The sequence below is a fragment of the Ostrea edulis genome, chromosome 6 (genome assembly GCF_947568905.1).
Source record: "Ostrea edulis chromosome 6, xbOstEdul1.1, whole genome shotgun sequence".
NCBI classification, from domain to species: Eukaryota; Metazoa; Mollusca; class Bivalvia; order Ostreida; family Ostreidae; genus Ostrea; species Ostrea edulis.
Window position 1 is genome coordinate 59699889 of NC_079169.1, and position 25830 is coordinate 59725718.

The 25830-nt window shown below is 35.8% G+C and overlaps 2 protein-coding genes across 13 annotated transcripts; both read left to right on the plus strand.

Annotated features, from left to right (window-relative positions):
• Positions 1–297: 297 nt before the first annotated feature.
• Positions 298–15266, plus strand: LOC125645608 (alpha-(1,3)-fucosyltransferase fut-5-like). 12 transcript variants are annotated; one of them, XM_048871227.2, is made up of 8 exons: positions 7237–7330; positions 8006–8107; positions 8188–8280; positions 10525–10607; positions 11433–11864; positions 11954–12234; positions 12338–12445; positions 14389–15266. In XM_048871227.2, exons 2-8 carry the CDS (start codon positions 8067–8069, stop codon positions 14581–14583), a joined length of 1233 nt encoding a protein of 410 aa, XP_048727184.2. In that variant the 5' UTR covers positions 7237–7330; positions 8006–8066; the 3' UTR covers positions 14584–15266. The 12 variants fall into 12 exon arrangements, 8 of the variants coding, with proteins under 8 accessions (XP_048727176.2, XP_048727175.2, XP_048727174.2 ...); XM_056140291.1 differs by adding an exon at positions 397–879 and having other exon boundaries at positions 5522–8280; XR_008795912.1 differs by lacking the exons at positions 10525–10607; positions 11954–12234; positions 12338–12445; positions 14389–15266 and adding exons at positions 392–879; positions 5522–6684 and having other exon boundaries at positions 11433–11459.
• Positions 15267–16968: 1702 nt separating this feature from the next.
• On the plus strand, positions 16969–23871 carry LOC125645610 (uncharacterized). Its single transcript, XM_048871226.2, has 4 exons — positions 16969–19722; positions 20731–21011; positions 23140–23247; positions 23462–23871. Exons 1-4 carry the CDS (start codon positions 19245–19247, stop codon positions 23645–23647), a joined length of 1053 nt encoding a protein of 350 aa, XP_048727183.1. The 5' UTR covers positions 16969–19244; the 3' UTR covers positions 23648–23871.
• Positions 23872–25830: the final 1959 nt, after the last annotated feature.

Consider the following 25830-nt stretch of genomic DNA (forward strand, 5'->3'; position numbering starts at 1 on the left):
AAGTATTGTGAGATATTATTAAAAACTCAGCTTTTAGGGGCCTAATTTATTCACCATGGGCAACATTTAAATCGATGTTGACAAATTTTGCGAGTTTTGTATGTTTTCGCCACCAGTACATACAAATAGCGATGTAATATCCAAATATAGCGAGGAAAGCGAGTATGAAATCGGCAATATTGCGAGTAAATAATGTTTATATGGGTCGCTGTCTACAAACTGTTTGGTAATGTTATCCCTTTATACATCTGTAATTCTGCACTGACTCATGACTGTTTGAAGGTTTTCTGAATTGTATTTCGTATTGAGAAACCAAAAACATTGAAGTTAATTTTAAATGCCCAGCTACCCGTCGGAGCTCGAAAGCACAAATGCGTAAAGTAGTCAACTTTAACTAAATCTTAAATGTACACGTATACCATTCAGTCTAGCGACTCCACAAAGGATATTTAACGAAACGTTACCCGTACTGTAGAGGGTATTTTGCAATATCATTATTTCATTCTAAAATGCGAAATGCTGGGTGAAAGTGATATTGTGTGTAAATATTACAGATGTGGTTATACATTATAATCGGAAATCAATTCTGTTAATTGCTGATGTTAGAACTGGAAATGTTGTCCTTGTTCAATCGATCGGAGCTCAATACTTTTAAAGCACTAAAGGAATCGGTCACTGAACGCTTTTGAAATTATTGTGACATTTCGAAATCTGTGATCGAATATGTTGTTTTGTTAGCACGCGAGTTGTGTATGTTTGTTGCGCATATATTTCATGTCTAAAGTTTTGCAACTCATCGTAATGACTGATTGGAGGAAAGTATTGACATTTCATCAGTTCAACTTTACATAAGATTTACCACTGGAGAAAGCAAACCAGGTGAGTACTTATTTTACGGCAATGTGATTGGACTGTGTAAAATACAATTCGGTGTAGATCGTCATACTGATTGACCATTCATTCATTTATCGACTAATTAAATACAAAATATGGAAACGTGCGATAGAGAACATAAATAACTTTGAGAAGTTCTACTTTTTGACCTTAAAAAACATGGTTATGTCGTAGACTCTCTTCTTGTTCTCTCTAGGCACCGTTTTTTCTCAATTCTAATTAACTTTTTAATTTTTTTTAGACATATTTCAAATAAACCATATTATTGACACATTCCCTAGATTTAAGAAGGCGGCGTTTATTAGCGAAGGGGTCAATGTATTCATTGAGCTCGTAGGGTTGTACAGTGCAAATATGAGGTATTTTTGGCTTTAAAATATGCCAAGAGTACGTTAATTATTGTCAGCAAACCCTGTAAAATACTTCCAAAATTACACAGGCCATTCACGCAATTCATTTATACTTATAAAGTCGATAATCCCAAGTGTTTGGATGTACAAACATATGGGCGGATCAATGCCTCTGTATGGAGCTGTGTACTATCCAAACCTATCTGGAATCCTGAAAACAAGGGATTTTTTTGTTAACTTTTTACTCGTTTGTTTGGAAACATCGATGCGACCACATGCATAGGCCATTCAGAAGGTATCCCACACTATATCCTCATTATGACTGACTTCCTTTTGAAAATATAAATATCAGCAATATTTGTCTATTCCTTTTATATTTAATTGCCTATCTGAGTAGATCAGTAGGTTAGCATGTCGACTGCTGAACTGTAGGTCATGGGTTCGAGTCCAGCATGAGTTTTTAAAGGGGCATGGACACGATTTGAGCTGAAAATTTTCAAATTTTATTTTTCCATTTTTAATGTTTAGAATCCTTAACTAAGGTATTTCTAATGATTAGCAAAAATTTGAATGTTAGTTGTCGGGGTACATGGGCGATACAGAGCTCACAATTCTTTGATATATAAACAAGGCTCGTGCCTTGTTTTTGTTTACATAGGTTAAATATACTAGTGAAAGTTTCGTTTAAAGCAGATTTTTTTTTTCAATTTACAAGTTAATTCTTAACAAATTTATGAAAGGTGTAGATAACGAACAGTGATCAATCCCACAACTCCAGTAAGCAATACAAAATAGATAGTTGGGCAAACACGGACGTCTGGATACACCAGAGGTGGGATCAGGTGCTTAGGAGGAGTAAGCATCCCCTATCGACCGGTCACACCCGCCATGAGCCCTACATCTTGACCAGGTAAACGGAGTTATCCGTAGTCAAAATCAGAGTGCCAAGAACGGTCTAACAATCGGTATGAAACACGTCAGACAGCATTTGGCTCAATGATAGGTTGTATTGGCAAACGAAATCGCTATAATGACCATAGAATTTGCGAAATGCTGACTTTAAATGAGACTGTTGGAACCCCTGCACCATCAACTTGTTTGTCAGTAGCCTGTTTCGATTTAAAAACTTACCATAAGCAAAACAAGCTCTTGTGTATCGAATCAGTTGAGAGATATAAACACCATATGTAGGTGATAATGGAATATTCCTACATAGATTTGGGAAGTTGACGATGGAGAAGCTGAAATCATCCCGTTTGTCATAAAGTTGAGTTGTTAGTTTGCCGTTAATACCTACTTTCAATCAAATATCTAAGTGTGAAGCAGAAGTGGACGACTCTGTGGTGTCTTTGGCCGAATGGTTAAAGCATTGCGCTCAAAATCACACGGCCTCTCACCTCTGTCGGCGTGAGTTCGAATCCCGCTCGCGCCGGTAAGTGAGAAAGTTTCCCAGTTTACTTCCGGAAGGTCGGTGGTCTCTTCCCAGGTATATTGTATCTGGGTTCTCTCTTCCACCAATAAAAACTGTGCGCCCCCCCCCCCCCCCATAACTGAAAAATTGTTGAGTGTGGCGGAAAAACATCAAGCAAGCAAGCAATCAATCAATCAATCAAGCAATCAATCATCTTTTATTTCGAGTTCATTGGGATATCATATGAATGAAAATTATTATTGTTAATAGATAATACATGTACGTCGTCGATATATCTAAATTTCGAATTGAAGGCCACAGCAAGATATTTTTTCTTCTTACGTAGAGGTTTTTGAACAAATTCTGCTTCATAGGAATATAAAAACAGGTCAGGCAACAAAGGAGCACAATTCCTGCCCATGGGGATTCCAACAGACTATTGGATGACCTTATCAACAAAGACCACGAAGATATTGTCAATGAGGAACTCCAGCATACTTTTTTATTTCAACTTCAGAGTACTACTACTTCTGCATGGAATCAGAGTGGCGTTTAACAAAGTAATTTTTTTGGATGACTGATCACTAGATAGGGGTATTTGCGTTTTTCATTTTTGTTGAAGAAGCAGTTTCTAGTGTTTGGCAATCTCATTTTGTTTTAAACATGCTATTTTCTATTTAGCGATCTATATGTAAACAAGCACATGGCACGGGCCTTGTTTACACAACAAAGCATTGTGAGTGCTGTATCTCATTTGCAACTCACCGACTGATATTCCAGTTTTGGTTGACCATTAGAAATACTTTTGTTGTGCATTGTAAACAATAACAAGAGGCACAAGGGCCACATCGCTCACCTGAGTCACCTTGGCTCATATTTAAAGATTTCCCTATATATTTGTATGCAAAACTTTGATCCCCCTTGTGACCCCATCTTACCCCGGGGGCCATGATTTTAACAAACTGAAATCTGAAATATGTCAGAAAGCTTTCATGTAAATATCAGCTTTTGTGGCCCAGTGGTTCTTGAGAAGAAGATTTTTCATATATATTTGTATGTAAAACTTTGATCCCCTATTGTGGCCCCATCCAACCCCAGGGGGCCATGATCTGAAGAAACTTGAATCTGTATTATGTCAGGAAGCTTTCATGTAAATTTCAGCTTTTCTGGCCCAGTGGTTCTTGAGAAGAAGATTTTTAAATGACCTCACCCTATTTTTGCATTTTTGTAATTATCTCCACTTTGAAAGGGAAACTTGAAAGCCCTTCACCCAAGGATGCTTTGTGGCAAGTTTGGTTGAAATTGATCTGGCGGCTCTTGAGAAGAAGTCGAAAATGTGAAAAGTTTACGACGACGACGACGACAGACAACTGACAAATTTTGATCAGAAAAGCTCACTTGAGCCTTTGGCTCAGGTGAGCTAAAAATGTAAAAATAATGTTTGAAAATTTTCAGCCCCTTAAAAAAAATATACTAAAACTGCATTTTTTGACTAAATGAAGTAACTTTTGAAAGTTTTTAATTTCAAAATGTTGTATATGTCCTCCATTTTTAATCCACATAAAATTTCTCTGGTATAGCATTCCTCCTCAAACTAAAATAAATCATTACAAAAGGCAATGATTCATACATGTTTTGATCTGGCTGTTGACTGTGGCCACTGCATATTTTTGAGAAAAACTATCCAAACGCTAAAACTATACTGGATTGGATCTGATTGTCGTTAATAGATAATGTGAGAAAATTAATAACATTTGAAGTTTAATATGTATATATTTTAAAAAGTCTAGGTGTCATACTGTACTTATATTAAAGATTATCCTATAACTATGTTTTGTAAACGTGTCCAGACGTAGCGACATGGTATTTTTAAAGTACTACGTAAATACTACGTTACGACCGTTTCACGAAAGATGCGTAGAACCAACGTACATATCGGCTATTTACATTCAACGTAACTTTACCAGAAGTTACGTTTATGCCGTATAAATACTTCCTGGGAATGACATAAACGCGATGAATGCGAAATAATAGTTCTGCACCACCCCATACAATGTACCTCACATAGAATAATATAGATCAAAATATGGCGTGAGGCGGATTAGATAATAAAATTTTGAAATTCATTCTGTACACTTGAACTCCCTACGACACAAGCACACATATGTAACATCGTTTTTTCAAAGGAGGGCAGTTGTTAAAGACGTTGACCTTGTGAATGAAAAATTGTATCAAACAAGAAAATAAAACTCAAATAAACGTAAATGGTATTTTGTCTACACAAACCTTAAAATCCTCAATTGAAAGGGAGGGGTGAGGGCAGAGTTCAACCTTCATTACATGAGTTCTTATTTCCCCACTATTCCACTAACCGGTGGTGGTGGTACAGCCGTTAAATCAAACTTTGCATGTAAAGATAAAGGGGAAAGCAGATATAACAAAAGGCTGTAACCCCCCCCCCCCCCTCTTATTTTGACGACGGTTTTCCCCCGTTACTTCAATGTTAGATTCATTAGGTGATTGCTCACCCACTTTTCTAGAGAAATCAATAAACGTATCTGTACTTCTTTCACTCAACCGTGTCAATTTTATTTCTGAAAGAAATCTCAGTATACCACAGGGGTACTCAAGCTTGTAAATATTTCTTGTCCCGTTAAAAAGTCGGCTTACATTGAAATTGAAATTATATATAGATAAGTACACGAATGAAATCAAAATGATAAAACTCGCATCCCATATCAACCCGAGACTAATATCTGCCCTGAAGGCTGGAACCGAAATGTAAGTGGTTCAATAAGCCTCATAAACATATCCTAATTTGGAGGGCATTTTGTCAGTGATTGTATACTGGTTTTCTCTGTTGTAGAAATGAAGGACCAAATACACATACAAAAAGAATGCCACAGCATATCCTCAAGTTCTCATCGAAAGCGGATAAAGTTATTTTTGTGTTCTATCGTATTTGTTAGTACCTGCCTTTTAGTGTTCTCCAGTTATCTATCAATTTCTTATCAAGTATACCCAAATGGACCTCAGCGTCATGTATACTTCTTCAATCAAAAACACTGGGTGAATGGGACCGAGAAACGCATTCTGTTGTGGACGAGATATTTCTACGACGTTGATTGGGCAGGGTATGTCCGGCAAACGTTGGATACTATGTGTTCCTACAATTGCACAGTGACCGTTGACAAGGGCACCATTAAAGAGGCCAATGCGGTTGTCTTCCATTTGTTAGATTTATATTTTTGGGAAACTCCGCCAAAATATCGAGCACCGCATCAGGTGTGGGTGTTACATAATGCCGAACCACCCCCTCACCAGTACTACAATGGAAGGACGCTGATGTACTCTCGATATGTATTTAACTGGACTTATTCATATAAAACAGATTCCACGATTGTAGGTACTTACGGGTACTCTTGGCCACGCGAGAAGAAAGAATCTAAAGTACTGAAAAAACAACCTCGCAAAAATTTTGCAGAAGGGAAGACCAAAATGACTTATGCTGTGATAAGTAATTGTGTGGATGATGCTGGAAGATTTCAATATGTGAAGAAATTAAGAAAATACACTCCTATCGATCTGTACGGTAGATGCGGAAATCTTATTTGTCCGAGGAATAACAGTTGTGACGCCATATTAAAACCTTACAGATTCGCTATAGCATTTGAAAATAGTAATTGCAAGGGGTATGTGTCAGAAAAATTCTGGAGTGCTCTTGGAAGAGAAAGTATACCTTTAGTTAACTGGATACCAGAACAAATTCCGGGTGATGCTCCCCCTAAGTCTTATATTAATGTTCATGAGTTTTCCACAATGGAGGATATTGCCAAATTTTTAGATAATCTAGCTGTTAACGATACGGAATACAATAGTTATTTTGAATGGCGGCAAAACTATCATATTGGTCAGGGATTCTTAAGAGGATTTTGTGACCTTTGCAAATCTCTGTATAATGATTCCATACCAGCTCAAGTTGTTGACTACCAAAGCTGGTTATCTGATGACACCTGCCAGGAATGGTCCGTAAGTAACTCTCTCTCTCTCTCTCTCTCTCTCTCTCTCAAAATACTGTATGATAATTCCAATTTATTACAATTGTGTTGATTGGACGAGAATTTCGACATCAATAAATCCGAAAACGCGATCTATTCATACGTGCCTGAAAACAAATAACGCAATGAATGGAGACTCCGTTCAATCCGTTATTTTGATACCACTGTTCGCGTAATCCTTACCAAATATGGAGCGTTGTCAAAGTGAAAAGATGCATTGGCTATACGGTAACGAACGGGTCAACGATTGATATAATAGTACTTAAGCAATCCTAATCTTTTCTTTCAGGAAACATAAAACGTAGTTTGGAAATTCTTAATTTCGTTTGCGAGTTTAAAAAATCTATCAAATGCATAATACATGTATATAGTTTGTCTGAGCCACGCTTGATGTTTGCTGAAAGAAAAAACTGCTTGGAAAAGTTGATACTCTAAATCAGAATATGATGTCAAAATTCGTAATCTAGGTAATGTTGATCAAACTAAGAATAAGCAACTACATGTACGTTACTTTCTTGAATAGGGCGTAAAACGATTTCTTTGCACACTAGTGAGCATAATTTTGAAGCGAAAGTTTGACTCGGGGGCCAGAATGAGTCCCCATTATACAAACAAATGTAAGTTCTTTGGTTGAAATTTAAATTCGGTTCGTACAGCAATTGCCCTTGTCGTCTTTTGATATCATTTTTTAAATTATTTATTTATTTATTTTGTTATATTTTTATTTGGTTGGTGAGTCAACTTAAAATGTTTTGTTTGATCAAAATAGAAATCGGGCAAGCAATATTAATACGTGTAAGTTCTTGCATCAGATAAAGGTGTACTGACATGTTTAATCTATAATAATATATATTATATGGAATTGAATTGGATCTATAGAATTTAAAATTTCAAAATGTTGATAATTTTCACAAAATATTTAAATGTTTTCATTATGCACCTTGAAAATGTCTGTTCGCGTTTTAAAAGTTTTTTGTACATGTAGTTCTACAAGCTCTCGTGTACATTATAATTATTTTCAATGGTCTACTCTGATAAAAAATAATAATTTCATGATGACTATTGTGGAGAAACAACTAGCTTTGAAATCTTATTTCCACACCAAAGCAGTCATATTCGTTTTAGTTATTCAATAATACGGTACGGCCCTTTGATTTTTACCGATTATCAAAATTCTCTTGATAATTTAAAGATCTTGGTTCTTAAAACGTAATATATGAAGCCATTTCTATACTTGTAAATAAAGCAGTTTGCATTTCATAAGTTTTCCAAGTGTTATTTTTCTTTTGTAGATATTCAGCGTTTTCAGTAGGAGGGTGAAAAACTACTTTTTGTGATCTCAAGCATTCCTTGATGCCTAAATGTTTGGAAAAACTCCTTTTCAACAATAGAATGTAAATGTTTTTATTGAAATATATGATAATTCTTAATTAAAATGTATATTTTGTTTATATTGTTTTATTGTTGTTTCGAGAATGGGTCGTCACCATCTGAACGTAATTGAGGCGCCAAATCCGGTCAAGGCCGTTAGCGAGGGGTTCTTTATCGTGCCAACGCCCATATCCAGGTATGATACAGGACCTCCGCTTTTCATGAATGTATGTTCAGTAGGACTTGTATAACCATACTGTTTATGTAAACAAGTTCCACACCGCCTGTTTACAAAAGTAAGGTAATTGCCATCTTCGCTTGCCAAGGGTGACGATCCACGATGGTTTCTCTATTAGAGTTAGAGAAACACCGTGGATCGTCACCCTTGGCTAGCGAAGATGGGTAATTGCATGAATCGTCCTTTGAATATTATTTAAAATAAATTTCATTTTTGAAAATAAGTGACGGCAATAACTGCGACGCATGAAAAGTATACTGGCGTGAAGCATTACAATTTATACCCTCATGTATTTTCACAAATGAAAGAACAAGGTACGGTATTGGCGGTATATGGCCGTGAAATTTACGGGGGGTTCATCATCTATCTGCCTTTTGTTCATGAATGGTACAAATTAAGACTACTTTGACACCAGACTCTGGTACGATATAAAACTTATGAACTCACTTTTTATCTCAGTCTCACTTTTTCATTATATATCCCTTCTATGAAAGTTACATTTCAACTTTTGATCTACAGACTTCAGAACCAACTTTCAGAAAAATTTTAATTTTCAGATTGATTGATTGATCGAATATTGTTTAACGTCCCTCTCGAGAATATTTCACTCATAAGGAGACGTCACCACTGCCGGTGAAGGGTTTCAAAATTGAGGCCTATGCTCGGCGCTTATGGCCGATCTTTATCGTGCCACACCTGCTGTGACACAGAACCTCGGTTTTTGCGGTCTCATCCGAAGGACCGCCCCATTTAGTCGCCTCTTACGACAAGCAAGGGGGTACTGAGGACCTATTCTAACCCGGATCCCCACGGGATTTTAGATAAGTTCAATTTAAGTGAGTTTGTCTAAGTGTTATGACCCCGGAACTACAAGAAAAATGACGTGATTTTCATTTACATGTTTGACATCACAAATATGCACCAAACATGGAATGATAAACGGAATGCATAAGTTTACATTGCATTATGACTCTTCTTTTCTGAAACTGGAACCTTCTACGCGCAACAGCTTTCGGGTTTTGCATATAAATTCATTTGATGAAATTGCGTTCGTAAAATTTATGTGGTTTTTTTTTATGTAAATAAATGATTTTTATACCGGTATTGTCACCCTGACCAAATCTTTCAAAACTATGACGTTTTGTTTCTAGTCTATTAACAAAATCATATGTGCCTGTTTGCTGATGAGAAAATGAAAACGTACGCCTATATAATATGTATCTCAATTACTTTTATACGAGTATAATCAAGAAATTCGCATAATTATATACAAGAGATATCAAAATATGGCATATTGTTCGACGGGGTCATCAGTTTGGATAAGAAGTCAGTTTTACACGAAAGTATCCGCTCTATCGATACTTATATATTGTAGAGTGGTATAGAGACATAAATTAAATTCTATAAGTGCAATATAAAATTCCATGCAGATAACGTCTATAAATGGAAGCTATATCAAAAGAGATTATAAACCTCTTATATCTTTTTACTTTGGATTTGTATTTTATTTCAAGATAACTATGTCATTGAAACTTGGCAAGATTATACATGCCAACCACTATGGATTGGTATAATAATAGAATTAGAATTGGAAATCAGTCTGCGTTTCGAAAGTCTTGGTATGAAAATTTGCCCATGATTTTTTTTTTTAGATACAAATAGTAATATATCATGTCTTGAAAAACTTCAAAATTAATTCAACATTAAGAGTAACCATTTAACTTACACAGGAATTATGCAAGCCATACTGACCGATATGAAGAAATTTAATTTCTATAGAGAGGAAAGAATCCTTAAACCATATATTCCATTGAATATCAAAGTTTTTGTATTAATAAAAAAGGGATCTAAACCCATGTATAAAATTTTTAATAAACAAATGGTGAAGCCAGTTGGTGAAAAAAGATGGGATAGATATTTCAACATCACAAAAAACAGTGGAAAGTAATACATGATCTTACAATGGTTTCTATACAAAATTAATCATTACATTCTGACTACAAATAGTTTTTTGTTTAAAATCGGCAAAGTAAACTCAAATTTGTGTAAAAACGAAGAAGAAACAATTTATCACCTGTTGTGGAATTGCCCCATTGTACAAACAGTTACTTGTGGAGTTCATTAATCTTTGTAATTTAAAAAAAAAAGTCATTTTAAACTTGGATGCCACTACCTTTTTTGAAACTTTTTATTTCACTAAAGGCTCCACATGGAACATAATAGTACAAAAAAGATAAAGTCAACAACAACAATGTTGAACACAGTGAATGAAACACAACAGGAAGGTAATATCATAAAAATATGGACAATACTTACTTGATAAATTTGGAAAGTCCTATCATAGTATATTTGTCTTTACAGTTTATTAACTCACTATAGCTAATAGTATTTTGACAATCAGTTTCAGCGTTTTTGGCAAGAATCTACACCTTTCATGAAGAAAATAAGCTCTAGTTTGTTACAAAGAGTACATAATCGTTCAAATCTATCAATACTTAAAAACCTACCAGATTCAATTGGCAATTTATGGCTACTGCATCTAAAGCAACAAAGAAATACAATAAATTTTTGGTAGTGTAGTTAAATAATGTTCAAAACCAAAAGTTGTCTTGTACATCCTATGATTAGAACACTTGGACGATTTATATATTTCATCTTTCCAGGTTTCAACAAAAGGGTTATACAAAGACTGTTTAACCTTTTTAGATTAATGAAAGTTAACATCAACATGCTGATCGTTCCAAATATGGATATTACCAGTTCTAATTAAAATTTCTTTTATACAGTTAAATTATCTAAAGCCCGGTCGAGTTGTCTTTCCTGAATAAATAGTAAACACTTCCGCGTTCTCATCACGGGGCTTATCATTGTCTAACGCTGAGGGGTAGGTGTTGTTTGGATTTAAATTCGTGTTAAAGAAATTATCCACGTGTCCCTTCCAGTATTTCTTGATGTTAATATCAAAAACAAACAACATCTCATTCATAGAAACATGTACCTGTACGTTAGCTGCTTATTAACAGATGTATACTTCTACCGGACCAATATAATGTAGGTCACATGTGAATCGAGAGGTTTCAATATTCCCCGGTTCTCTTGATTATTTTCAGTCCATTGTTCACCAAATGTTTTGAAAATGGAGAGAAGAAAATATGCCATGTATGTTTGGAAAATGGGATTCGACCCCAACATCGTCGTTGGTTCTGGGCCGGACTGCTTTCTATCGTGGGATAAGATAGGCTCATGCTTCACACATACTTGGAATACAGAAGAAAAGCGGAAATGGTTGTGGGCGACCTGCAACACTCCTAATCGTGAAATTTCAACAATTTTTCTGTCGGATGTGAAGAACAATTTAGAATCATCATTCTTATTACGGGATTGTGAAAGTAGTGGCGTTCACTTGTTGAGAAAAGCATTATCTGAAGGTCACGAACAGGTGCCTGGTTTGAAAATTTACGCTTTGTTTGCCGTCAGTGATGAATACGTCTCAGAACGTCTCCTGGTTCCTTACGTAGTATGGTACAATGACCATTGCGCACGTGAGTAAATTATTATACAGTATATAAACTATATATGTTTTTGTGGTGTAAATTATCAGTCTTATATGTAGGTTGTTTCCTCACTATAGGTTCAAATGCTGAAAAATTTGATGGCGTAGCAGTGAATAATGAAGCATACAATAAAGTCAAGAGCTCGGGGGATGTGAGCATTGTGACGCTTTATCTCGATCGCCTACAGGAAGTTCATCTCCAGGCTCGGAAGCAAGTGCGCGACCGTCTTTTAACGCATTATTCCATCGGATGGCATTGGGGTCGTCGTAACGGAGAAACCCAAATAATTCCATGGAGAGGTAAAAGCGTTGATGTCCTACATCACATGATCGACATATTTGACAGCATCGATGTCCAGGTAATTTCTCTGTTTCCATTTTCTTCGTTATTAAATAGAATATGTCAGCAGAGGTATTCTAATGTTGTGAATGCATATGTTTTTCATTTTACACAAATCTCAGGTTGCATCTACGAAGTTTCCTACGATTAAAGACAGAATGCATATAGCTGGTTTAGACTATGCCTCGACTCTTGGGAAACAAATTTACGCAACGCTCTATACAAATAAGGTAACGTTCACACGTATTCAAATATAGCATACACTAAACGCTATATCCATCACGTGTTTGAACGTGACACAGCACACAACGCTACAGTGTTTGATCGTAACACACAAAATACTACATTTATATCACTTGTTTGAACGTAACACACAAAATGCTACATTTATATCACTTGTTTGAACGTAACACACAAAATACTACATTTATATCACTTGTTTGAACGTAACACACAAAATACTACATTTATATCACTTGTTTGAACGTAACACACAAAATACTACATTTATATCACTTGTTTGAACGTAACACACAAAATACTACATTTATATCACTTGTTTGAATGTACATATTATATACATGTAACACACAAAATACTACATCCATATCACGTGTTTGAACGTACATGTAACACACAAAGTACTACATCCATATCACGTGTTTGAACGTACATGTAACACACAAAATACTACATCCATAACACGTGTTTGAAACGTAACACAAAATACTACATCCATATCACGTGTTTGAAACGTAACACAAAATACTACATTCATATCACGTGTTTGAAACGTAACACAAAATACTACATTCATATCACGTGTTTGAAACGTAACACAAAATACTACATTCATATCACGTGTTTGAATGTAACAGCACACACTGCTACAGTGTCAGAACGGCACACAAAATGTTTGAAAATAATTTATATCACATGATATCACACACAATATGCTACATTCATGTCATGTTTTTAAACATAAATAGTTTCTCCTGTTCATTTTTAAAGTACCAGTTAGTTTAATAGGTAGTTGATCCTTAACTTACACTGTTAAGATCACATGCAAGTTAGCTGAAATATAGGATACAAGAGGCCCGTGGATCACTTCGTCCACCTGAGCAATTACACTTTCCTTTGTAAAATATCAAATCCCAATTTATCATAATATGATTCTAGAGGCAGTGTCATTAGATTTGAATCTACATTACACGAGAATACCTATTTTCCCTTGTGGGTCTTTAAAAAAGATTTATAAAGAATTTTATAAACATGTATATTTCCAATGTAAAACTTTAAACAATCATGTACTTGTATAATAGGGGTGATGTTGTGACAAAATTGTTAGTCTTTGTACACTCATATAGTGTAGCATTGTGGTTCTTCAAAGACGTTTCCTATATACATGTATTCCTATCTAAAACTTTAATCCCAATCGTGTGGCCCCTTCCTGAACCGACCGAGAGTAACATAAAAAAATATATGGTAGGTTATGTTTGCATACTAGTTTGAAACACTGTATCCATGTGGTTCTTGATAAGACAATTTTAATTTTTTAAATATATATTGTCTTGTATAACACTCCGAACTGACCACAAAGTATGCTTGGTACTTGAGCATAAACGTACAAAGGTTCAAGAAGTGTATAGAATAAAATTCTAAAATTGTAATTGTAATTAAAAGATTTATATAGCGCCCTATCAACATTAGTTCTCTAAAGCGCTTTACAAATGTGAAAGAAATGATAATATAAAATCGATGTGCACATACATGTGAATAAAATATGCATAGTGTCAGAATTAAAATGCATAAATATTATTATCAATATATAGCGATATGATATGATTACCCTAATAACATATGAAACAATTTAAAACAACCCTTAGGAATAATTAAATACATAAAAAGGACATAGGTATAATAACAAACAGCAGGTTTTTTTGTTGTTTTGTTGGTTTTTTTTTTTTTTTGGTTAACAGCACTGTAAGAGCTGTATGTAAGAGCACTAAGTATATAAAAAAAATAAAAGAGGTATTAACGAGGAGTGTCATTATTTGTTACGGTCTATTTCAACATGGGAATTACTGAACTTCATATAATATTGGCGATTATTTGAATGTCATTGCCATGAATCAGTCCATCACCTTACAGGAAAACTTTTTAATTTTTTCAGGCTGATTCGGGTCTTTGCCACACGTCGTTTTTTCCTGAGACCTGTCGTTCGTCTGAAAAATCAGAGGCAGAACTCTATAATATTGTCGATCAGTTTGTAAAAGAAGGACTTGAATCTGTACAACCATGTATACATTACTTCCGAGGAGTGTACTCTTGTGGTGGAAATCCTGATTGGCCAGTTCATACAACATAAGACTGGAAGTGGAAAGTTTGATTGGTCGGTTCAAACACCATAAGACTGGAAGTGGAAAGTTTGATTGGTCGGTTCAAACAACATAAGACTGGAAGTGGAAAGTTTGATTGGTCGGTTCAAACAACATAAGACTGGAAGTGGAAAGTTTGATTGGTCGGTTCAAACACCATAAGACTGGAAGTGGAAAGTTTGATTGGTCGGTTCAAACAACATAAGACTGGAAGTGGAAAGTTTGATTGGTCGGTTCATACAACATAAGACTGGAAGTGGAAAGTTTGATTGGTCGGTTCATAGGATTTGAGATGGAAATTCTTAATTCTAATGGGCCAGTCCATATAGCATAAGACTGGAAATGGAAATTCAAATTGGTTAGTTCATATCATAAACATTCTGATTGGCCAGTTCATATAGCATAGAACAGTCAGGACATTAAAATTCTGATTGGCCAGTCCATATAGCATAAGAGTGATAAGACAGAGTATAAACATTCTGATTGGCCAGTGTATACATGTATAGCATAAGATTGGACATGGTGGGAGCTCATGATATTTTGTTGAGTCTCCTATCAAGTCCTTTAATATTTATTTGCTAATTAGGAAATAAGTAAGACAAGTGCAGATTTCAGTTCTTAAACAAACGTATGCTTTGATAATATTGTGAAAATACACATCTTACATGAATCATTTTGCGAGTTTGTTGTGAAGTACATTCGAAATGTACATGAATGAAAAGATGAAAATAATTAACCTGATCAATCTCATAACTCCAATCTAAAATACAAAATTAAGAATAGGGCAAACACGGACTCCTGGATATATCAGAAGTGGGATCAGGTGCCTAGGATAAGTAAACATCCCCTGTCGACCGATCGCATCCCCTGTGAGCCCTACATGTATATCTCGATCGGGTAAACGGGGTAATCTGTAGTCAAAATCTGGCCTCAATTGGTATAAAACATGTCAGACAACATTTTACCCGATGACTTGTATTGGCAAACTAAATCCTTATAACGACCATAAAATTTGCGAAATTCTGACGTTAAACGAGACTGTTAAAACCCCTGCACCATCAACTTGTTTGTCGGTAGCCTGCTTCGATTTAAAAACTGACCATATGCAGAACAAGTCCTTTCTATCGAATCAGTCGAGAGACATAAACACCATATGCAGGTTAAAGCTGTATAACCCGATCTTCATGTATTATTTTTGTACATAATTACGTTAAATCAGATTAATTACATTATAAAGTAACTGTTATTAACTTTCCTTTAATTACATGCTTGAAAACATCTGGCCTGGAGGTTATAAAACTTTTTTGAGCACATTCTCATACTCACGACTCAAACTATGTTCTCTAAATCGTACACATACTCAAAAGCGAAGGTTATAAAACTTTTATAAAATCATTCTTACACTCAAATGGAGTACATGCTCAAGATGTTTCGAGTATGTTTCAAAGCTTGCTCAGAGTTATACCCGAAACAAAAATGGCTGAGTTTGAGTATGAGTACGATAAAAGTTTTATAACCTCCAGGCCTGCATGTAAGAAAACAATGAGAATATTATTTAGAAAGTAAATGTAGTGTGGTACATATATAAATCATCCGGAAAACCCCGGGCCTTTCACCCAAAACACGGTGTTTTCGGTGAAAGGCCCGAGGTGTTCCAGATAACGCATAAATTAAAGTGTTAGACGTCTATAAATAGACCCACACGCGTCAGGGGAATCCTAACATGATGTATTAACTCATACGCAACTGTCTAGTTTTAAGGCTGAAAGAGCGTAAAACAACGAATTACTAAGAGGTATTTGATGTTCTTATTTCTATTAAACTTATGGCACGGTACTGTTGTAACAAAATACAGAGCTTTACACAGATAAGACCACCGGTAATCTGAAAGTTTGAACTGGTCACGTGACTGTCACTTGAAATGGCAGCGTGACGTGGTTATTTGTAAACATCGATTTAAAATCAAATAATTTTGGTTAAAACAGGTGAAATAATGTATGATACTTCATACAGCCTCATAACTACATACGTGCGATGATTTAATAGCGTTTTTACGAGATGGGAAAAAAAGTTGTAATTCGGACCATACAGTTTTAAAATGGAATATTGTTACATAAATATGAGAAGTTGACGATTGAGAATTTAAAGTCCCCGTTTTTCATAAAGTTCAGTTCTTAGTTTGTCGTTAACATCTATGTTCAATAAAATATCTAAGTATAAAGCAGATGTTGACGACTTTGTGGTGTCTTTTAATTCGAGTTCATGAATGAAAATAATTATTGTTAATAGATAAAACGTCGTCGATATATCTAAATGTAGAATTGAAGGCCACAGCAAGAGATTTTTTCTTCTCATGTAGAAGCTTTTAAATAAATTCTGCCTCATAAGAATAACAAAACAGGCCAGCTAATAAAGGAGCACAATTCGTACCCATGGGAATTCCAACAGACCTGATCACCAAAGACTACGAAGATATCGTCAATGAGGAGCTCCAGCATCTTTTTAATATTTATTGAAGAATCAACTTTCTATGAAAGTCTAGTCTTTTATTTATCGTGTTGTGCTGTTACGTTAGGCTACATACCGAAAGTTACGAATGGGTGCAGTTGTCCTTTCTGTGCTCCTTCGTAAGTAAATACACCGGGGGGGGGATTTGTGGGGTACATGAGATAATTTTTACATGACTTTGTAGAATAGGTACTTTTACAAAGATCTGAAACGGTGATTAGGCGAAATTACAAGGAAAACGAAGTTCGAAGCGGGGGAGGGGGGTTCCGATATTATGTCCTGACCCTTGTTAAAGTACATTACTTTATTGTTTATATTTTTTAAACGAGAGCAAATCCCTGTGCACTGATTCGTTAGATATTCCGCAAACGCTACTTTCTGTTTTATCTCACATACTGTAATTTTTGTTGTGCATTCGAATTTATGTTTTGTTCTTGGATGGTAGTTTACCTTATTTGTTACATCTCGTCATACTATAGAATTTTAACTGAGTTGTTGAATTACATTCCTCGCCCTAAGCATTTAGCTATTAAAAATTGCTGAACTCCTTTCCATTCTGATTAGGAGAGAAGAAACGTTGTATGTTGCAAAAATAAGACTGAAATACGAAGGTAGTACTGTAGTTGTAAACAATCATGAACTCCACACTACTTTATCAGTGAGCATAATGCTCAACAAGTTTTAAAATGCTAATCATGAAGTTGTTGACAACTTTTAGGTATCACAACGTAGGTTTTATTAAAATATATGATTATAATATGTCACCTCAAATTGTTCCCGAGAATCTCAATTCGTATTCATCTTCACTATCGGTAGCTGTACATACATTTACTTTAATGTTGGGACATCTTCTATCGATATTGTTACATTCTGTAAACTTAATAGCTGGTACCAGTTGAAATTAAACTTGATCAAGCATTTTGCCTCTTCAAATGATACCCAAGCCGGGGATCATTGTGTTTTACGAACATATTCTAGTATATATGGGGCAGCAGTGGCGGATCTATAGGATTCATGAGGGTTGCAATCAGTGGCGGATCTATAGGATTTATGAGGGTTACAATCAGTGGCGGATCTATAGGATTTATGAGAGTTGCAATCGCTTCCCCATTTTGGTTGAACATTATAAACAAAACAAAGTCATTTTTGCTATTTTAGGATCTTCGAAGGCTTCCTTTTTGGGCCGGAAAAGGTACAAACTGGGTCGCAAACCCCCTTTGAAAATTTACTGCCTCTGCTGATGCACGTGGATATATGTTATAGCTTGTCTTTATTAAGTGACCACCTCCTTGTCAGCATAAAGAAAGCATCTGTAAACAAGACTCATTACTTGTGAAAATTTCCGCACAAAAAGATTTATATAATTACATTCACCAATGATTTGTTGATAGTTTTGAAATACTATATAGTACTTCATATATAGAAACTCACGCTTGCGTCAAAATGGGGCCTGCTTTTTATGGCGAGTTTTTCGAAGCATAAAAAAAAAAAAATAGATAAAGAAAATACACGAAAAACACCCAAAACATTCATGTATAGACCTAAGAAATAAATGTTTAAATTGTTTGTACTAGGGCGGCATATAAACAATGAAAGCAAGGAGTAATTTCTGTATTATAATTATATTTACGTGTTACATGTAAATATACACAATCCATACTTTTACGTCTTGGAAAACCACACCAATTTATTCAATTGTGAATCCTAATTTGTAAATGTAAGTGTGTTTTACAATATATTCTTTTCAAAACCGGGTTCTTATTTACGGCCACCCATCGATCTACTGCACAACCAAAAGTTGTGAAAGTAAGGGGAGTATTTTTACTTTCTGAGGCCCAATTTCCTTTATCTGGGTCAACTTACCCCCAACGCAACTGAATCTAGGGGGTCTACTGCACAATTGGATGTCAATGATGCGACTTTTGGTTATGCAGTAGATTGATTGGTGCCCGTGTTATTACTTCCCACAACAACCTGATGTCTAGTTGTCTACTCTCTTGAGATTTGAAAACATTCATCGACGTGACGTCACCTCACGCGAACAATATCTATTAATATATCAATACTGATAATACCTTTCTGTCCTTCACATTTCTCGAATATCTATATCGCAACACAAACCATTAGCGTCACCACATTGAAAATGATTGGAAATTTTGTGCTGTTTCTGAGTCTGATGTCGGGAACCATGTGTTTTCTAACGGGAACCACAACAAATGAACGAAAGCAGTATGCCATGTATGTTTGGCGAGATGGATTTGATCCTCAAATCCCCGGATGTGACCAAACTGATTTCTTGACCTGGGATAGCAAGCATAGTCCATGTTTCACCCATACTTGGAATACTCGAGAGAAACGACAGTGGTTATGGGCGACCTGCAATCTTCCTGGTCGCGAGGTCTCTAGTATATATCTAGCAGACATATATCATAAGTTAAAGCCAGGTTTCCATGCAAACAGCTGTGCTGGTAGCGATATCACTTTATTAAGAACGACCTTGTTGGAGGGTCATACCCATGTGTCGAATCTAAATATATATGCACTATTTGCCGCAAGTGACGCTGATGTTTCAGAACGGCGGATGGTTCCATATGTTGTCTGGTATAATGATCACTGCACAAGTAAGCATATACGAACATAGCATAACTTAAAGAGTCACTGCAGTTCAATTTGTGCAAAAATAATGAAATGACAATTAATTTTACCACAACTTTCTTAGATTTTGCTGCACAGTTGAATGTATGAACGTTGCGGGGAAAATGGTTTTTTTTGAAAGCTGAAAGTTCTCGTTTTATCACCAATATAAATCATTTTTTCTATTCATACCAAAATATTGTTCAGAAGCATGCACATACAATGCAAACGTTGCAGAAAGAGCACGGTGGGTAGACCCTGAATTTTACAGACTGCGAGAAAAAGCAAGATAGAATTCAGGCGCGAACTACATGTAAAATCTCAATGTAAATTTTTACTTCAATATTTTTAAAAACGCATTTAAGTACTAACGGAACTGGTTATCGTTAAAGTAGTAATTTAAAACAATCACTTAATTATCAGAAACGGGATTCCATACTTGAAAAAGCTATATTCAAATGGGGTTCCCTGAGGGACATTTAAATAATTTACTTTCTCTTTAAAAAAATAAAAACAACACTTTTGCATTACGTGATGTTAATAACATGTATTCAAACGTCCTACTCGGCCTGAATGAAACCTCTGAATTCCGGATGATTTTCTAAGTGCAGCTGAGAGCAAAATGTAGTCAAAGTGCTCAAAATCGGCATTGATATGATTTCTATCATTTTATCAATAAAAGAAAGAAAAAACCCACTAATAAGATATAAAACATAAGCTGCTGTGTCATTTTAAAGTAGTCCATTCCTTTCGTCTTGTTTTAAGATTAGGTGGGGGGTTTTAAAACTGAAAAAACCTGTACATGCATCACGTGACATGGCTGGGGAAAAAACTTGGACGGCACGTAGTGCTCACGCTTATTCAGCATTTTGTTACATTAAAAATAAGTTGAATGTTTACACATTCGCAGAAAAAGATTTAATTTGAAGTAAACATGCAGACATACTAGTCCTTTAAAGAAACTGTTTTGCTTTAGTTCTTCCTGTACTATTTAGAAACAGACCTAGAAAAGTTTGACGGGGTTGCTGTTAACAACGAAGCTTACGCCTCAATTAAATGTTCCCATGACGTCAGCCAGAGAACGACTTTCTTGGACCGTCTGCAAGATGTATACAACGAGGCCCAAAAGCAGAGGCGTGGGAAGTTACTGACTCATTTCTCCGTCAGCTGGCACTGGGGGCAATGTGGGGGACACAGCCAACCTTTCCTGTGGAATGGAAAAACAATGGATGCATCCCGACACATGATTGATATATTTGACAGTATTGATGTTCAGGTAAAGTACCTAGACACGTTTAGTGGGCGTTTTTCAGGGTGTTAAGAAATCACAACATAAACTAGAGCAACGCTCACATAACAATCAATGAAAGGATGCACATCCAAATCACTCTTTGGTAAAAAAAAAAAAAAAAAAAAAAAAAGGGGGGGCTCTGACAGTTACAGATTATGTGAACAGCAATTGATTTAAAAGCATTTCATGCAAACAAGAATGCATCTTTATGGCCTTGACCCTGAGAAAACCATACCTTCTTACCATCAGGAATTCGTGTATATCTAAACTCTATTACAATCGATACTCTTTATTCTACCACGAGTGGCTGAAGGAGGAACAATCAGACGCCCGTAACAAAAAGACTCACAGAAACAATGCATCATACAATACAAATAGTCTATGATACATGTAGTGGAATATGTGCACCAACTTTGATCACCCTGAGCTTTCTATTTTGTTTCTAAATAATTGCCCGTGTACCTTTGGCCTTGAAAAACAATCCACAATCCTAGTCTCCTTTTCTAACCCATGAATACCAAGTTCGATGATCCTATCCATGTCAGTATTGTTTTATTTGATCTAGGTGTTGGCATATGGAAAGAGAACATTGTAAGATATATCACCATTTCAGAGTCTAAGATGATTATTGCGGTTCATGTATATGTAATCAAGTGACTAGTATCTTTCTGACGTTGACGAGAAAATTCGGTATATTCCAACTAAACTAAACAATCTGAGGGAGTTCCGATTAAACATTACTAGTATTTTTATGAGGGTAATACGGATGAAGGATTGGGTAGGTCATCCGGTGGAGGGTTGAATAGGTAATTCAGTGGAGGGTTGGATAGGTAATCCGGTGGAGGGTTGGATAGGTAATCCAGTGGAGGGTTGGATAGGTAATCCAGTGGTGGGTTGGTTAGGTAATTCGGTGGAGGGTTGGATAGGTAATCCAGTGGAGGGTTGGATAGGTAATCCGGTGGCGGGTTGGATAGGTAATCCGGTGGAGGGTTGGATAGGTAATCCAGTGGTGGGTTGGATAGGTACATGTAATCCAGTGGAGGGTTGGATATGTGATCCTGTGGAGGGTTAGTTAGGTAATCCTGTGGAGGGTTGGATAGGTAATCCGGTGGAGGGTTGGATAGGTAATCCGATGGAGGGTTGGATAGGTAATCCAGTGGAGGGTTGGATAGGTAATCCAGTGGCAGGTTGGATAGGTAATTCGGTGGAGGGTTGGATAGGTAATCCAGTGGTGGGTTGGATAGGTACATGTAATCCAGTGGAGGGTTGGTTAGGTAATTCAGTGGAGGGTTGGATAGGTAATCCGGTGGAGGGTTGGATAGGTAATCCGGTGGAGGGTTGGATAGGTAATCCAGTGGTGGGTTGGATATGTACATGTAATCCAGTGGAAGGTTGGATATGTGATCATGTGGAGGGTTGGTTAGGTAATCCGGTGGAGGGTTGGATAGGTAATCCGGTGGAGGGTTGGATAGGTAATCCAGTGGTGGGTTGGATAGGTACATGTAATCCAGTGAAGGGTTGGATAGGTAATTCGAATGAAAGGTTGGGTAGGCCATTCGGGTTGTCTGTTTATTTTACGTCCCGTTAAGAATTAATCATTCATATTATTTGTCGAAATGCACATCTGGTGCATCAAAATTGGTACCGTATAAGTTTTCCATTGAGATGTCACCAGTTGTAGGTGTGGTATAACAAATTTAGACCTATGCTTAGTGCTCAGGGCCGTAGCAGTGATGTTTCTTTAAAGTGCCAACACGGTACCTCCGCTTTTGAGGTCATATCCGAAATACCCGCGAATCTCACTTTCAAATGCCGAGCGATTGGTGAAGGAGCAATCACTACCCATGTTTACGCGTTAGGTTTGGACGCGGCCATGACAAGAGCGGGGCTCGAACTCACGACCTCTCGGTTATTAAGCGAACGATCTACCACGACCGTGAAGGGTTGGATAGGTATTCCAGGTGCAGGTTTGGGTAGGTAATACGAGTAGAGGGTTGGATAGGTAATTCGGGTGGAGGTAGAGTAGGTAACAAGGATCCATAGGGGAGGGTTGGGTAGGCTATCCGGGTGGAGGGATGGCCACCAATGAGAGTATTTTCTTTTATATCGCTAGGTTGGGTACACGCTCTTCCCACAAATCGGTGACAGAATGGAATTGGCTGGTCTGAACTATTCATCTCGTCATCATAAACGCACTTATGTGACATTCTACACAGACAAGGTAAAAAGATTTTTTTCCCATCCGGTTTACTCGTCTATGCGCGAGCAATCATAATTTGCACTTCATTGTAATTTTTACAGTATGCAGATTGTATTAAGAGCAGTTGCAGACAAAGAGAGATAACTTCAGATAACTCTGAGTTAAAATATTCGATAAACAGTCCATCATTCAATTTTCAGGTCCAGTTATCGCATTGACATTTATGCATTTACAGACAGAGCCTTGCCAGATTACTTTCTTTCCTCAAACCTGTCATTTGAGTGGACGATCGGAGTCTCATCTTTTCAACGTAATCGATCAATTCTCTCAGAATGGACTTGGCCACATTCATCCGTGTATCCATTATTTCAGAGGCGTATATTCAAGTGGAGGTCATGCAGACTGGCCAGCCCATTTATGAAGAAACTATCATTCCAGGTTCATACTAGCCATTTTGTATCTCTTTCTAGATCAGTTTTACATAAATGGCCATAACGCAAGCGTTGTAAAGATCAACAATTTCAACATTTATAGAAATACATATATCTTTAACATTAGAAACCGCCTGGGCTCGTAAATAGTTTGTATCAGGGTGATAATTTAAAATCTTTAATCCCTAGAAAAAAATAAAAATATTTTACTGTGGATGTTAACCTTTTAGCTTTAAACTGAGCTCTTGAGGTACATGCAAGAGTTGTACCTCTTTGATTAAAGTTGATTGCGACGTAATGGCACGTTAAGGAAGTATGACTTCACCATCAAAAGGGTGTCTAATTTATCTTTTTTTCTCCCCATTTCATATGTATCTTGAAGATAAAAAAAACCCAACAAAACAAATGGCGGTTTTAATTTACATAAATATTAGAACGCTTCCCTGGGTATTCTTAATTATTTTATATGATTTTAGTGCGTTTTCTTCCGGAATAATATAAAAAGTGTTTTGTCTAACAGTCCATGCCAAGAATACCCAGGGAAGCGTTCTAATATTTATGTAAATTAAAACCGCCATTTGTTTTGTTGGGTTTTTTTTTATCTTCAAGATACATATGAAATGGGGAGAAAAAAAGATAAATTAGACAAACAAATTTTGTAAAAGGTATTGAAACAAAATGGCCAAAATCAGAAATATTGCAAGTTAAACCCGTGGGAAAAGTACCATTTATCATAATAAAATACTATTTAGATTAAAATTGATAGAAAAATATAATGAAATTACCGTTTGTTTGATGTACTTACCACTAGAAATTAGTTTGCGTAATGAATTCATTTAATTTGTGAACCATTTTACAACAGAGAACGTTGATTTACCACTTTTCATAATTTTGATCGGCATCAAATTAATTTCGATTGAATTCCAATTTGAAAAATCACAATATTTATCAATTTTCGCCATTTCATTTCTATTTAATATATTCATGTATTTGTCAAATATTCCGGGGTAAAAAATTGTATCACTCTTTCTACACCATGAGGTGCTTTAACGATCTATTAAATATATTTTGGTACAATGTATATTGATCTATCTTAACAATGTTTCATTATTTCGATGTATAAAAGCAATTATTTCTTCCACTCTCGGAGACATAAATGACAAAATCTTTTGATTTATTGAATCACTTTTACTGAGAGAACTTGCATCCCCCAATACTCCTTAAAATCTGCGTAATTATTAATTATTTTATTAATATGAAAAATGACAGAAAATATTTAAAATGACTACATAGGAGACATATTTCAAGTCTTATAAAATCTGTAAAATCCAGGAGCTTCGCTCCCTGGGCCCACAGTGAAGGTAACTCCCAGCCTCATGAAGTTGCGCCCCCTAACCGCAATTCCTGGATCCGCCCATGATAAGGAAAATCCCAATTTTTTACTGCCCCTTCTAAACCTTAGCATCCATAATCGGAAATTTATTGTTAACACTAAATGGATGCTTACATGTACCACATCGTTCCGACAATTATTTTGTCTTCTTTTATCTTAGTTTCCACCGAAACGCCGAGACCGGCCCGGCTTTATTATGCAATAATTATTTTATTTGGGGTGTGGTTAAGGTAGGTCATTTCACAAAAAATTTATTTAATGGCTCATTAAAACAACTCTTATGAAGTATGATTTCACCATCGAAAGAATGATACAGGCTCTCAATTATTTGATATGAATTTTTTTTCCTCGGAATGATAAAAAGTACATTGTTTGCAAATAAGATACTCTAGAGTCCATATTTCGCTATGATTTGATGCATAATATGAATATCTAAGAAAATATGCCTAAACGACTCAGATCGACGATCTAATTTTTTAAATAAAAAAATATCTATGAAAATTGAAAACGTTCTTTGCTAATGTTTTTAAAATATTTTTCAAGTTTCAATTTCTTTTTATAATATATTTCTTCGATATATCTCTTTTCTAATCGACATGTTTTTTTGGGTTTTTTTTAAGATTTCATCCATAGATTTAAAAAAAAACATTAACAACGTTTTCAATTTTCATAAGTATTTTCTAAAAAAAACAACAACAAAAAACCAAAAACAAAAAAAGTAGAATGTTTATATCTGAATCTTTCAGGCATGTTTTATTAGATATTCATATCATGCACCAA

Excerpts from the sequence above, each read along its gene's own strand:
- LOC125645610 (XM_048871226.2), top strand. The coding sequence starts at position 19,245 with ATGATTGGAAATTTTGTGCTGTTTCTGAGTCTGATGTCGGGAACCATG. Across the intron at positions 21,012-23,139 it reads TTGACAGTATTGATGTTCAG|GTTGGGTACACGCTCTTCCC; the intron begins GTAAAGTACCTA and ends TTATATCGCTAG. Across the intron at positions 23,248-23,461 it reads TGACATTCTACACAGACAAG|ACAGAGCCTTGCCAGATTAC; the intron begins GTAAAAAGATTT and ends ATGCATTTACAG.
- LOC125645608 (XM_048871218.2), top strand. The coding sequence starts at position 5,524 with ATGAAGGACCAAATACACATACAAAAAGAATGCCACAGCATATCCTCA. Across the intron at positions 6,685-7,236 it reads ACACCTGCCAGGAATGGTCC|GGCGTAAAACGATTTCTTTG; the intron begins GTAAGTAACTCT and ends TTTCTTGAATAG. Across the intron at positions 7,331-8,005 it reads TCCCCATTATACAAACAAAT|ATATTCAGCGTTTTCAGTAG; the intron begins GTAAGTTCTTTG and ends TTTCTTTTGTAG.